The 15,344-nt window shown below is 41.9% G+C and overlaps 2 protein-coding genes across 2 annotated transcripts; both read right to left on the bottom strand.

The window, feature by feature from the left end:
• Positions 1 to 306: 306 nt before the first annotated feature.
• Positions 307 to 5,081, bottom strand: KDM8 (lysine demethylase 8). Its single transcript, XM_053471517.1, has 8 exons — positions 4,085 to 5,081; positions 3,788 to 3,864; positions 3,324 to 3,484; positions 2,238 to 2,370; positions 1,997 to 2,041; positions 1,568 to 1,717; positions 1,340 to 1,432; positions 307 to 771 (listed from the first exon to the last, which is right to left on the bottom strand). The coding sequence occupies exons 1-8, from the start codon at positions 4,902 to 4,904 to the stop codon at positions 607 to 609; spliced, it is 1,644 nt and encodes a 547-aa protein (XP_053327492.1). The 5' UTR covers positions 4,905 to 5,081; the 3' UTR covers positions 307 to 606.
• LOC128502255 (C5a anaphylatoxin chemotactic receptor 1-like) lies at positions 4,921 to 11,829 on the bottom strand. The gene is made up of 4 exons (XM_053472013.1): positions 11,750 to 11,829; positions 10,503 to 10,708; positions 10,107 to 10,382; positions 4,921 to 5,126 (listed from the first exon to the last, which is right to left on the bottom strand). The coding sequence occupies exons 1-4, from the start codon at positions 11,827 to 11,829 to the stop codon at positions 4,921 to 4,923; spliced, it is 768 nt and encodes a 255-aa protein (XP_053327988.1).
• Between the last annotated feature and the right edge of the window lie 3,515 nt (positions 11,830 to 15,344).

The following is a 15,344-nucleotide window of genomic DNA, read 5'->3' on the forward strand; positions in this document are numbered from 1 at the left end:
TATCACAGCTTAGCAAATGATTTAGTCACAGTGAACCCTGCTTTTATTGTATTGTTTTATATAAGAAATGGAGAAAAAAAGGCACCTTTTTCAGAAAGGCATGTTGTTCACCAGGGTTCTCTTGGCAGAATTGTGTTTTAGTACAAATCACACCTGTAATCTGTGGCCATAGATATATTTTATGTATTTTCTTTCTGCTGGAAGTAAGGAATTCCCATACAATAGAAAAGCAGATCACCAAACCGACTGCATGATAAATGTGAACGATGCGCAGTCCCTTTTATTCTTTCCCCATTCAACCACAACAGCTGTCCGTTTAAATTCATTTCCAAAAGGAAAGATTTCAAGTTCAAAATGAATAACTGGCCTAATATAAGCCAAAGAAGCCGGTGAATGTTTTCATTTTCATCTATGAAGAAGAGAAGGTGTGATGAATGACCTCCATACATCCGAGGTGCCGCATTGCTACTGTGGGGTCATGTGACTGTGTCATGTGACCCTGTAGGGCTCACACCTCCTGGCCGGCCACAGGAATAAAGCCAGCTCCGTATACAGCAAGTGAGAGGGTCCAGCGAGTCGATGTAATTCCTAAACCCCACGGCTAAGTCAGGACCACCAATAACTGACAGAGAAGCTGATATCCAGGGCTCGGATGTAGTGCCACCATTTCACCGGGATAAAAAGCAACTGGCCGGGTGACAGAATGCATTCCTGATACGCCGCGTCTGAAAACCGTGGGAACCTGTCAGTGTCAGGGTTTTCAACATCGACCTACAAAGAATAAATATAAGGAGTCAAATACAATTAACTATTTAATGCACTTTAGGCGTTACATACAATAATTTGTGGATTGCATATAATAAATACATCTAACCAATATATGCATAAGTCCGATAGACAAAGTCTTGCAGTATGCAATGATACTTTTTTATTGGACTAACATGGTATTTAAAATACATGGTCTTAAGCTCTCCAAAGCTTGCCTTTTAAATATCATGTTGGTCCAAAAAAAGGTATCATTGCATACTGGGGGGAAAAAAACAAATGTTTGTTTTGTTTAGTGCATTTTACACAAGTATTGTAAACTATTCTATGTAAAGGATCTAATTATTATTCAAGTATTTAATACAGTTTAGGGTTTATATTGTACTATATTTATGGATTAGGTATAATAAATGTTTTTAAGAGAGGATTTGATGTAATACATACAAATATTGTAAGGATTATATTACCGGGCCACTCTGGCTAATCTGGGATTTGAATTTATGTTTAAAATAGAAAAAGTTTGATTTAACATTATGTTTAACATATTATCAGCATGCGGCTAGGATTTACTCGCCTGGCTTGTGTTGTGAAGGAGCGAACTGTCAAACGGGTATACTTTTTCCGTTTCATCCACCGCGTAGACGCGTACGTACTTCCTTCCTACAATCTGGTTAGAGAAGCAGAATTCTCGCTTACCGGAGGCAGTTTGATAAACTCTACCTTCACAAAACATGATAATATTGGAAACTAGCAGAAGATAGTTACTTATGTTCTTAAAATGATTTTAAGGAGGGTAACTGACCTGAGCCAGGAAATTCTGTTGAGGGTCCTGGTGAAGAGGAGAAACGGTTCCCGATGGACCAAACCAAGCATTAATAGTAATGTCATCTTCATCGCCTTCTCCAAGGCAGCAGTAATCCGGAATGCCAATATCTTCTCTCAGTTCACTTATCTTAAATAAATGTATTAACGTATTTATGTATTTTTTATCTCAGAGGCTAATGTCCTATTAAGACATTCTTCTCACATTATTGTAGACTACCACCCATAATTTCACCAAAGCACCCCCCCCAAATAAGCTCCATTTAAATATCTCTTCACCTGTGAATCAAACTGACATCTCTGTTTACCTGTAGCCAGGGTTACCATATTCATTAAAACAGATCTCCTAAAACTTGGATATCACCGTCTGCCGGCGTCCTCCTTTTAAACAAATGTTTTAAAAAATTACCTGTTCAAACAGCTGATGCTGAGCCAGATATCCAGTACGGCCTTGCTTTCAGAAAATAAAGATACAGGTATTAGTATAAGAGTTTACCTGTTCAGGTGACTTATACATCAATATTAAACCAACAATATAATGTGAGATCATGACAGGATGCAGCTTTATTAAATCTACATTTTATTTTAATAAGCATGTTATGGATTCTAATACAAATTAATTTCCTGAAACACACAGACAAATCACATACCTGGTTTCTTATGTATCTGTTAATGAAATCATTTATAGTCATAAGTTCCTGAGACCATTCCGTATCGGTGTATCTGGATCCCAGCTCCACAGGAACCGTTCGGCATCCTGCTACCTTTTGGAGGTATTCCACGCTGTTGGCATGTAAAATAATGTTAGAAGTTTATTTTTTTTGTGTTGCCAAGATATACCGTATTTGCTCGATTATAAGACAAATGCTCTGAAAAATAACCATCCTCTTATAATTGAGGTTGTCTTGTAATCAGACCTCAAATAGAGATCCGACTATGAGACTTAAGATCCAGATCCCCCGCAGAGCGGGATGCGCAAAGACAACCTCCGCTGCTGACGGCCATCACATGACCTTCCTGCGCTCATTTATAGAACCCCCGGCTGGAACGGCCAGCAGCAGCGGAGGTTGTCTGTGTGCATTGCGCAGACGTCCACCAGTTGCCCCCACTAGACACCAGGGAATCTGAAACATGGAGAACAAGTCTAGGGCTGCACTGGTAAGTCGGGGGGGGGGGTATATAGGGGATATAAGGCATATCTGGGGGCCGAGTGGCACATAGGGGATATAAGGCATATCTGGGGGCCGAGTGGCACATAGGGGATATAAGGCATATCTGGGGGCCGAGTGGCATATAGGGTATATAAGGCATATCTGTAGAGAAAAGGTCTCAAGTTTTACAAGGCTATAATCCAATGGAACCATTATGGAACCATTAGAATGTCTGTAAAAACATCTTAAATGCCACATTTGAAACTGGTCAATATGCGTTTTGGACCCAAGCCCTATTAGTTTATAGCCAGTGGAATATATGGTTTGATGGGGTAAATTTAACTGGCCGGCTTCAAAGATGTCCCAAATAACACAGAGAGGCAGAATGACCAGTTTTAGATGATATGGGGAAACAAAATGGTATTTTAAAGTGGGTACACTCGTCCTTAAGGGGTTAACAGTCACTCTAAAGATTATTCATATTATATGTGCTTCTGCTTAGGTTTTCCTTAGTTGGAAACGGTGAAGCTCTTTCCTGAGTTACATGTACTTTATTTTAGGAAACTAAACAATACTAGTTCCTACCTCCATTTCTTCATGCAAGGCCAATGGTCAACGATGCCTTCTAGAATAACCGGCTTCTGTGAAGTCAAGAAGTTCTCTTTGAAGTATTCTAAAGACGGACAGTGGAGCTTTGGGATCGCACGGTCCAAATTCACGGCAGGAATGAGTGAATGGTGCATTTTCTGTCAGGAGAGAGGGCATGAGTTACATCAAACTACCGATAGGCAGAAAAAGATGAAGGCAAGATAACTTTGTATCCGTCTTTTGTGTGAAGAATGACTTCATAGCAGACTTGACCGCATAATCACCAAGGTTATATATATATATATATATATATATATATATATAACCAAATTTGATGATAGACACAATATTTGCATTTTGATGCAGACCGCAGAAAGTTTGTTAATGCTAAAAGTATTGTCTTCTGCAAACTATTATCCCATCATAAGTGAATCGTAGCAAACACTTCCCCATATATCTACCTCTGGTATTAAGTCATTCTCCGGCTCCGATTCTCCTTTGGTATTCCTTTGCCTCTTCTGTCCCTTAAAGCCCAAACCTACAAAATAACAAATGTTTAACATGTTATAATATACGCCATAATACTCAATTCGCAAATAGATAACGTTTAAGTGAAGACAGGGCCGGTGCACTCGTAGGAAGGATTCACGTGACTGGTGGTATCCAAAGCTTAACATAAATATACGTTCGCTTACTTATAAAAAGTGCAATTCACACCAGTATTCTAGAAACACTTTATAAAGAAATGGAGCGGGAACCTGAGGTCCGGGATTCCACCGACTCCTTCTCCCGAATCGGTAATTCTTGTTTCTGATGCTCATCGTCAGGCTTCTCCCGCAGCATATTATAATCTGGTTTATGATTTGGAAATACGCGTCCATGTTCAGGGCTTTCCCAGGCTGATACTGGGACGTTTTCTGATGATTCTACCGGTTCATGTTCAGACTGCTCTGTGGATGATTCTGGCCCACATTGAAGCCGCTCTGCATCTGCCAGCAGGCTGTTACAGTGCTTTTCCCCGGGTAGCACCGGTCCGTGCTCAAGCCTGCCTTTGGCCGATACTGGTCCTTGCTCAAGCCGGTCCATGACTGACACCGGGTCAGGCCCAAGCCGGTCCATGACTGACACCGATCCCCCCTCATGCCCCTCTCTGGCTGGCACGTCCGGCGAGCGGTCTCCATGCTGCAGGATGTGGATAACTCTGCCCAGTACGTTATCCATGATGTGGACTCCCAGCAGCAGCCCCATGTCACACACCCGCACGGCCTCCTCCCTGCTACCCCCAGCTGGGCTCCAGCACAGCCCGAGGGCCTTAAACAAACACCCATAGGTGTATACGGCCCGCCACCCCCGGGACACTTCCTGCCAGCTCCGCGCATTTAGCTTCTCCCAGCCGTAATCCATAAGCAGCTGCCCCAGCCTCCCGCACCGTTCCAGGTCTCCGCCATACAAGCAGACCGCGGCCTCCCGCACACACCAGGCCACACTATCATCTACTTCTGGGCCCGGATCAGCCGGGAACTGCTCTAGAGACAGCGGCAGAGCGGCCCGAACCTGAGCCCACAGAAACCCTGGCATGACAAGGGAGGACCAGTCACTGAGCGGAACGGTGTACGCCAAGCTCCAGCGTCCGGCCGGAACTATATGAGCGAGGTACCACTTTCTCAACGATGCTGCCAACTCTGGTCGGATGGATTTCTGCGATGCACACGTTAAGTTCCGGTTCTATCCGTTTTCCAGTAGATCGATCCCGTCTCATACGGTAGCGGCTAGTTCCTACTCGGTAGAAGGACTCTGGCACTACAGGAAGTTGCAAAACATGGAAACGATAGAAATCGGACTGAGCTCATATCGCGCAGCTTCTACGTGGGATGTGATGGCGAGAGCTCTGACAGAACGCTGCTGTCTTTCAAGTTACTAAAAATGGAGAACATGATGGAGGCAGAAGAAAACTTAAATCTTTATGAAAAATCCCGTTTTATTTCGAATTTACAGTTTTGCAAGTTGTTATATGCATCTTAGAACTGTAGATTTAAATCATTGTTCAACAGAGTTTTAGAAATTGCATTGATATCCCCTCAGTGTGAGTGTGTCTCTCTCTCTCTCTGCAATCCCCTCAGTGTGAGTGTGCCTCTCTCTGCCGTCCCCTCAGCGTGAGCGTGTCTCTCTCTGCTGTCCCCTCAGCGTGAGTGTGTCTCTCTCTCTGCTGTCCCCTCAGCGTGAGTGTGTCTCTCTCTCTGCTGTCCCCTCAGTGTGAGTGTCTCTCTCTCTGCAGTCCCCTCAGTGTGAGTGTGCCTCTCTCTGTCGTCCCCTCAGAGTGAGTGTGTCTCTCTCTCTCTGCTGTCCCCTCAGTGTGAGTGTGTCTCTCTCTCTGCTGTCCCCTCAGTGTGAGTGTGTGTCTCTTTGCTGTCCCCTCAGTGTGAGTGTGCCTCTCTCTCTCTGCAGTCCCCTCAGTGTGAGTGTGCCTCTCTCTGTCGTCCCCTCAGCGTGAACGTGTCTCTCTCTCTGCCGTCCCCTCAGCGTGAGTGTGTCTCTCTCTCTGCTGTCCCCTCAGTGTGAGTGTGCCTCTCTCTGCCGTCCCCTCAGCGTGAGTGTGTCTCTCTCTCTGCTGTCCCCTCAGTGTGAGTGTGCCTCTCTCTGCCGTCCCCTCGGTGTGAGTGTGCCTCTCTCTGCCGTCCCCTCGGTGTGGGTGTGCCTCTCTCTGCTGTCCCCTCAGTGTGAGTGTGCCTCTCTCTGCCGTCCCCTCAGTGTGAGTCTGTCTCTCTGACGTCCCCTCAGTGTGAGTGTGTGTCTCTGACGCCCCCCATGTGAGTGTGTCTCTATATGCCGTCCCCTCAGTGTGAGTGTTCCTCTCTTTACCATTCCCTCAGCGTGAGCGGGTCTCTCTCTGCCGTCCTCTCAGCGTGAGCGGGTCTCTCTCTGCCGTCCTCTCAGCGTGAGCGGGTCTCTCTGCCGTCCCTTTAGCGTGAGTGGGTCTCTCTCTGACATCCCCTCAACGTGAGCGGGTCTCTCTCTGCCGTCCCCTCAGCTCGAGCAGGACTCTCTCTGCCGTCCCCTCAGCGTGAGTGGGTCTCTCTCTGCAGTCCCCTCAGCGCGAGCAGGACTCTCTCTGCCGTCCCCTAAGCGTGAGTAGGTCTCTCTCTGCCGTCCCCTCAGCGCGAGCGGGTCTCTCTCTGCCGTCACCTCAGCGTGAGTGGGTCTCTCTCTGCCATCCCCTCAACGTGAGCGGGTCTCTCTCTGCCGTCACCTCAGCGTGAGTGGGTCTCTCTCTGCCATCCCCTCAACGTGAGCGGGTCTCTCTCTGCCGTTCCCTAAGCGTGAGTGGGTCTCTCTCTGCCATCCCCTCAACGTGAGCGGGTCTCTCTCTGCCGTCACCTCAGCGTGAGTGGGTCTCTCTCTGCCATCCCCTCAACGTGAGCGGGTCTCTCTCTGCCATCCCCAGCCATCTGCCAATTTTGTGGTAGTATTTTTTTGCGTTTTGTTTATTTTTTCATACACATTTTACTCCAGGTGTGATTTTACAGCTCCTGGTATACGTCACTGTCAAACAATATCCCAATATGTTTTCAGCAACATCCCCCTCAAACATGGGTTTGTCGGTTGTTTGGGGGGTAATAGGCCACATTTGGGACATGCGCAATTCAGTTTATCAACTTGGAATTTTGACATGATGAAAATTGTTCCCACAGATGTCCTATTTGGGACATCTGTGGAGTCAGCCAATTCAATTTACCCTTTACAACCATGTATGTTTGAAAACAAGATATACCTGGGGTATTTCAACTACTAGTATTTTAACCCTTTACAGACTAATTCTACTACCAGTCGTAGTCAAGGTTTGTGGTAGTTATTTTTTTATTGGTATGAATTTGCCACTCCTGGTAAACGATGGCCTTCTAAGCTTAAATGGCATAGCTAAAATGCTCAATAGCAAGGCATTCAGCAAAAAACCCACGGTCAATGTCTGTCATACTATATAGTGTTGGCAGTTATGCTGTACCACCGTCAATGTCTGGCTCAGTACATAGTAATGTCAGTTTTGCTCTACCACTGTCAATGTCTGGCTCAGTATATAGTGATGGTAGTTATGTCATAGTATATACTATTTTTCAGATATATTCAGATAGTATTTCTATATTTATGATTAGAATTACTTATTTTTCAAGTGCTGCTGATATTTAAAAATAATTCATATATATATTTATGTGATGTGTGAAAACCACAAATTAAATGTGTTTACGCTGTTTAAAAGTTATCTTTCTTATAAATCCAAATACTGAAACATAGATATGAGAGCTAATAATCTCAAGGGAGGAGCTTAACCAAGCAGCGGCGTGTCATTATAAAGTGTGTCTAAGAAAGAGGCTTCGCCACAGGGGGCCCACCATGTTTTGTGGCCTGGGGCCCTGGATGGTCTCAGTCCGCCCCTAGCACCAGCTGTAGGCTGATGAAGGTTCACAGGAAATGTATAATGGTCATAAAACGGTGTGAAATCGGGAAAATTGTCGTTCATTAACATTCCCAGGCTGTGGATAGCCACAGGTAACAAACCAATCGTTTAAAACTCTTCTGTATATCCCCACTCTTTGCAGCGGCTATAAAAAGCAGGCTTCAATTTCTATCAAAGTATCCAGTGAAAGAAATCCGTCAGTTTAATCTTAATACAATTACAAGGCTTGTTTGCCATTAGTCTAATTATGCCACTTATTCCAAATTACACATATTATGTCACGGGCATCGGCTTCCAGTTACATTTCGACATAACCGTCTCTAATTCATCCAACATGCAAATGTTTTACCGTGGCAGGGTAATGGTCAGTGATCGTAATTCGACGCGTTCCAGCGCGCTAATTAAATCAACTGAGAAAAATACACATATATATGTCTCGCTGCAGAAATATTAAAAGGGAGATAAAAACTCTAATCTCCTTGTTTTTCAGTAATAAATATTAAAAATAAATAAATAAAATAAACCGCTGTTCCTTAGGTAATTATACTTGTTGTTTTTCTTTCTTATTGGCTTAAAGTTACTTTTATTTTTAAAGAAAAATGCTCTTTCCTTACTTAAATATATTTATGATTTTTTTATTTCTTTCTGGCCTGCATGAAGGTATACTCAACAGCGTTCATATGGTAATAGGAACAATCCTAAACAAGTTGCAAGGCATTATGGTTATGGTATTGCCCTCGCGCATACCAGCATGGACATACAGGTGAAAGCGGATGGAAAGTAAATATACTATTGATCTCCAAGCCAATGTTGACTGTATACTTTTTTTTTTTTTTTAATAGATTAAATCTGGTTTGTAAAAAATGCTGTTAATCTGAAAATAAGTGGCCTTGGTTGAATTTTAGCAGCGATACGTTTTACCTCCTTTGCTGTTGCTAATGGGGAAAACCACAATTGTGTTTATCACTGGTTTTGAGTACATCAGAGAAGGCAGAAATTAGTTTCCTGGAAGCGATGGGTGGGAGCGTCAAAATGTTCTTGGTTTTCGTTCCTTTGCAACTGTTCATTAACGCAGGAAACATGACAATCGCAATTATTAACCAAAAAGGAGAATCAAGAGATACTTGCGACACAAAACAATCTTTCACAGAAGGATATAGCATTTTTAGCTTTAATACAGTGTTTTTAAATTACTTAACAATTATAATACCTACTTTTTCCTGTTTAAAATGTAATATTATAAAAATGAAACATCTTGTATAATAATTCACATTTCTACAGCGTTCTAATGCACAAATATGCTCTACATTTTACAAGACATACATACAAAGCTCGACATATAGTTAAAAAGTAGAACCACCCTTAAAGTGATAATTCATTGCCAGCTGTACATGCAGTAAAAGTGTCTGTTTTTCATCCTTATGCCGAGTGTAGGTACGCCAAAAACACCAGGGTTCTCGTTTACACCAAGCCCTTGCATTGCGAAGACACACAATGGCAATATGGATATTTGCTTTGACACCGTGGAAAGCAAAGCGAATACATAAACCTGTATGTTTATGAATTACATAAACATATGCCGATGAATAATGATGTCATCAAAAAACCTTTTCTTCTCTAGATTTGTGTGATGGAATATAATTCTACTAGTGTGGCTTATATTTATATTTTTTTTTGCTGTAAATTGACCCTATGACAAGGGTGTCCAACCTGCGGCCCTCCAGCTGCTGCAGGACTACATCTCCCGTACTCCCCAGCCTGCCCCTTAGCATTATGGGAGATGCAGTCCTGCAGCAGCTGGAGGGCCGCAGGTTGGACACCCTTGCCCTATGAGATAATTTTAGGAGTCAGTATTTCCTTCGAAGTCGGACTTTAAGAAGCATAAGACAGACTACTCCTGACACGGCTTACGAATTCTGTAATTCCACTTCTAACTTGTGAACCCACCAACACATACATGATGGGGTTGAGACAGATGTGGGCATGGCATATACAGGACAGCAGTGGCAAGAACACGATTATCTTATACATTAAAGTAACATTCATGGTCTGGACTGCAACAAGTAAAATAATCTCAGCTATGACAACTGGGGTCCAGGTCAGTAAGTGAGTTAAGACAACAGCGACCGTGATCCTGTAGAGTCTGCTCAGTTTCACTTCTCTGGATTTTTTGACGTGCAGGACAATGATTATGTTGGAACACAGGGTAACACAAATTGGAATAACGTATCCAATTACTAGTAGAGGGATTATAAAACACTTTGCTGTATATACCATCTGGTTCCATAATCTTAGAGCATTTTCATCAGCACAGCAGTAATAAGTTTTACACTGTTCTACGTAGCGTGAAAATGTGTTAATGGTGCCCATGTCCAGAGATTTAAGCGCAATGGCGCTTGTATCAAGATTGACTTTCCCAATATTGAACAAGCTGCATTCGGTTTTACCCTTAGTTTCAACCTCTCCACCTAAAAATATGGCAGGGATACTGGACAAAACAGTTACTGACCAAATGATGGCGCAGATTCTACGACGGGCCTTTGGAGAAAAGGACTTGTGATGCCATATTGGTTTTGCGATAGCCAGAGCGCGATCAATATTTAGGGCTGTAATGAAAAAAATACTGGAGTACAGATTGATAATGGAAAGGTAATTATATATTTTGCAGAGGGACGATCCAAAAGTCCAATTGTTTCTAAACTCAGAGACAGTGTTGAGTGGCAAACAGAGGAGGAACACCAGATCAGCTACCGCAAGGTTGAGGAACCAGATTCTAGATTGACGTTTCTTCATTATGAAACCAGTGACACCAAGAACAACCACGTTGCCAATAAGTCCGACTACACAAATGATCACGGATAAAACAAAGCTGGCATACTGCACAGAGCCTGAATATTTTTCTTCTATCGTAACCAGGTCCGGCCTTTCCCAGCTGAACAAGCAAAGATCTCCAGAAGACCTTGTCGTATTCATTGATGGAACTTGGAAATCAAAAGCGGGCAGAGTTAATAGTGATACGTTGCAGATCTGTCAATAAAAGTTAGCATACTATACACACAGAACAGGGAACAGTGATCCGAAACAAATTGTTGTATTAAACAGCACTCAGGTATTGCTCTTCCATGTAATTTTATCGTAAATGACAGGAATGGATTCCACTCCTTGCTGGAAGGACAGAAACTGGTAAAAACTGGTGAGATGTGGCTAGAAATCAATGGAATTAGGACAGGAGTGTCTGAAATAGATATCATGTATTTCCTCTTATGGAGCCCCTAATAAACTCTAAACAACTATCCATAGCCCAATAGTCAACTAAGAATAGTCTATCCGGTCATTCTACCCTTTGTCGTCAGACCGTTCCATCAAGAATCAAATGTGAAATGCGTACAAGCCCCTACTCGAATCTTCCCTTTATATGTTTGCCCTAAATAGTAATTATTTTATTATTTCACCACCCCAGGTATTTCTTCTTGCAATTTCCTAATACACAGGCAAGTACAAGCTGGCACACACACAAGAACGGGTCTAATACAGGCTGTTTGCTTTTTCTCGTCCTCCAACAAGCAACACCCAAACCTCATTTTAATACAAAGTTACATTGAAAATAAATTAAAAATGTTTTTTTTTTTTAAATTAAGCCTTGAAGGCAATATACCCTGTGACTTGAAGCCTTAGGAAAGGGAGTGAAGGAGCCCCTAGGTCTTTATGGCATCAACCATTTCCTACCTAACTCATACCATTGTGTGCGGGAAGAGGGAGACAGAGGAACCAGGAGAAAGGGCATGTGTGGGGTCATCGAAAAGAAAAGTAGCATATACCCAGGGCCCCTTTAAATGAAACTGGTAGTTTGTTACGAAAATAAAAAAAATAAAAATCTAGAATACATTTTTTTATTTTTTTTTTCTGTATACTTACATCTTTTACAATTTTCTAAAGCGACTACATTTAAAAACACGCACTCAATGCGACTTACCTGGATATGAAGGGCATGGACAGAAGGCTCTGCCGTGGAGCAGCTGGCACATAAATGATCATGCGGTGTCTGGTCTGCATTCTCTCATATTTTTCATATCTGCTTTCAGAAGTTCTATTACAAGGGAGATTTCCCACGAGAGACACAGAAGCTGCAGCAATGTTAATGGACTAACTGACAATTAACGCTTTGATTTCGTATCTTATTACTTACCCCCTGTAAGCCATCGCTCCTCGTTATGGTGTGATGGCTCTAGTCCCATGTAAATAAAATCCTAAAACACATGGGACGGTATTCCAGACACTTTAGATGGCAATTTATGAAGAAACGGTTAAGTTCCTTTGGTTATTTACAGCTCGATTGTTGAAAGTTTAATTTGGAATTTTTTAACATCGCTCTTGTTAAATCTCACAAATCTTACATCTCTTGTGTTCTTGTAAACAATAAGTGGGAAATAACCCTCCTTGTGTATTTGCACCTTTCCCTGCCCCCACCCCAACTTTTCTCTCTTTTGGCCGAATTCACCTCCCTGCATGTAAAATACTTACTCCAGCGCTGGCTCAGCGTACGCTGCGTTTCGTGGGGGTCTCGCCTCACTTTTGAAGATTCGTACGAATTGACAAAATAGACAAATTGAATTAAATTTTCAATTCGCGTGAATCCGAATGCACAAGTCTAGTATGTGATTTCACTCTTTAGTGTTCCTCTCATGCCCAAGCGTAAACGTGAGTCCAGATGTGGGCCTCCTTGTCTACTTAGAGCCTCCAGGAATATCAACTACACCCCACTAATGAGGCCCATGAAGGCCGAAACGTAGGTCTGGGGTTGTTGGTTCCCTCATATAGCGGGAATTTGCTTCGTACTTCAGTTCGGGACTGCTGGTGTGGGCAGCTCAGGCTGATATGTTAATGGAGGACTGGAGTTAATGGGGACGCCCCATAGAGAAGGCTATTAGGCAGCCATCTCTTCTCAGTTGAGTTCTCGGACAGCATCTTTAAATAAACAAGGTTTTCAAAACTATGAGAAAAACACCAAAACACGGGGATACGACTATTCTCCGCAATCAGAGAAACGGAAAAGATTTGTAGTATTAACTCCTGAAGAAGGCATCTAAAGGTCCTACAATTTTGCAATCTCCTCCAGTCATCAAATATATAACATTTACATCACCGTATCACAAAATTATTCATATGCACAGAGAAATATTAACATTTATTCAAAAGGGATAAAGAGGAAAGCTTTTACTTGCCAATCAGTGTACGTTCATGTCAGGGAAGCTGAGATCGGTGGCAGTCTGTGGCAGAGCCAGCCTTAGCTGATCATTGTCCTGTCCGTATTTTTATGTTTATGGCAGACGTCTGCAGAATGTTTTAGAATATCCTTAAAATAATAATAATTTACAGTTAGCGTGATAATTAACATATAACCTACCTGTATAATAATAGAGGTATTATACTTCTGAACTTGCTGCCCTCTTGTGGTTCCTAGCAATATACACCGTATAATATATATATATATATATATATATATATATATATATATATACCATTATATATATATAAATATATATCATTATATAGTAATATATATATATATATACCATTATATATATATACCATTATATATAAATATATATATATATATATATATATATAAACCATTATATATAAATATATATATATATACCATTCTATATTAATCACAATATAGATTTTGGGGGATTTTGGGGGAATTATATTTTTTTTTATAAAATAAATACACATTTTTGGGTTCTTCTGGTAGAGAGGAGGTAGGGATCTACAAACATTGCCCAAGCGATACTCATATTCTCACATCTGGCGCAGGAGCTGCGAAAGCCGGTACCACTGAATAATGATCTGTTTGTGTAACATAAGGAACCCTGTAAGCGGTAATGCTTGTTCTAATAAAGGTTTGTTAATTCACACAACAACCTTCACATGGACTTGCCACGAGGAACGGTCTTCTGCGGCTTTTAGATCTGATTAGCGGCTTGATTTATGCACATGAAGATGCCAGTTTGCCCGCAGCATGGAAACATCAGCTGTGCCCTTCTCTTTGTTTTATCTAAACTTGAACCCTACGTCCCAGACATTAGCTGGGGGCTCATCACCATAGCAGGGGGCATGGCGGCAGGGGGGGTTACGTGTGAATAAATATAAAGAAAGATTCATTCCGACGCGGAGACATCATAAAGTCCTAAAATTGGAATAATTCGGCTGATATGCTCTCCTGGTAAAAGGAATTTAGTCGATTAATATCCTTATGTTTGAGTGGATAGAAATCAACACAAGCCCCGTTGTTCATCTCCTGCTGGAGTTCACAGGGATTTAGATGATGGATCTCTCTTTTCAGCACCATGGACAGGGCTCCCCGTGGGTTCTGCACAAAACTTAAACATAATAGAAGTAACTTATAAGAAAGGGAAACAAGAGAGGAAGCGAAGAAAGTGGAGGAAAGCGAGGAAAGATAAAAGAGAGAGATCACTATTGACCCTAATATTTTGAAGCAGTTTCTGATGCATCATATTATAAAACTAGAGGCTCAGAGGTCTAGATGTAATATAATGATGTTTTACTTAAAGTAAGGTTGGAAGATATAGTGAAACAGTCTCCCAGCAGCAGCAGTAGACGCTGATACAGGGTTGGAATTAAAACATGCATGGGATAGGCATATGGCTCCTGAATCTAAAACAAGACCCGCGACCGATTAAGGTTTGAGTCTCTTGAAAGCCAGGCAGACTAGTTGGGTCGAATGGGTCAGATTTGCTGTCAAATTCTGGCTCCCAATCTAAGGCTCCCAATTTATTGTATTCTCAATTATTTGCCCCCTATAACAACATTAATATATCACTGATAACGTTTCAGGGGCCGTATTTTGCTCAAGTGTATTTTAAAAGCGATATATTCCTATATATACATATACATATATATATATATAATTGGAGATTGTTTTATGTTGCCAGTCAGCGGGATAAGGAAACCTCTAAAGAAAGAAATATCAGAAGAGTTTACAATCTAATTCCAGAATTACAGAGAGCGCAAGGTCTGTCAAAGACGCATTGATTTACCATTAATCTAGGTTTTCGGGGAATTTATTGGTGAAAACCTTCGCTGTGCTATTAACCCTTTTACGGCATTTACATAGAATCGTGGGATTTGACACAGATACCATTCAGCTCCTCTAATCCCATTCATGTTTAACCCCCCCACACACCTTATTAGCCTTTACCATTTCTGATGGGAGGCTGTTCCATTTATCTACCACCTTCTTGTTAAAATGAAACTTCCTTACATTGTACCTAAACTTCTGATTTGTATCCATCCTGTTCCCTACCAATCATATAACTCATCTACACTGTCCAGACACGACATATTTCATTGCCGTATCCTCTCGCTGAAAACATGTCAGCTCTCATCTGCTTCAAATCAATGAGCCAGGCATCCTGCCATTGTTTTTGTATTTTATTAAAATTACATCAATATACATGCTTGGAAAATTCACCACTTAAGTCTTAAGTGGGGATTTTTTTTTTCTCGCTGGATGGATCGATTGTTAAAATGACAGCATCTGTTTG

The sequence above is a fragment of the Spea bombifrons genome, chromosome 7 (assembly GCF_027358695.1).
Source record: "Spea bombifrons isolate aSpeBom1 chromosome 7, aSpeBom1.2.pri, whole genome shotgun sequence".
NCBI lineage: Eukaryota > Metazoa > Chordata > Amphibia > Anura > Pelobatidae > Spea > Spea bombifrons.

Excerpts from the sequence above, each read along its gene's own strand:
- KDM8 (XM_053471517.1), bottom strand. The coding sequence starts at position 4,904 with ATGCCAGGGTTTCTGTGGGCTCAGGTTCGGGCCGCTCTGCCGCTGTCT. Across the intron at positions 2,042-2,237 it reads ACAGATACATAAGAAACCAG|CAAGGCCGTACTGGATATCT; the intron begins GTATGTGATTTG and ends ATTTTCTGAAAG. Across the intron at positions 772-1,339 it reads TCCTTCACAACACAAGCCAG|GTCGATGTTGAAAACCCTGA; the intron begins GCGAGTAAATCC and ends TATTCTTTGTAG.
- LOC128502255 (XM_053472013.1), bottom strand. The coding sequence starts at position 11,829 with ATGCAGACCAGACACCGCATGATCATTTATGTGCCAGCTGCTCCACGG. Across the intron at positions 10,709-11,749 it reads TCCATGCCCTTCATATCCAG|CTGGGAAAGGCCGGACCTGG; the intron begins GTAAGTCGCATT and ends TTGCTTGTTCAG. Across the intron at positions 5,127-10,106 it reads TTCACGCTACGTAGAACAGT|TGCCAGAGTCCTTCTACCGA; the intron begins GTAAAACTTATT and ends AACTTCCTGTAG.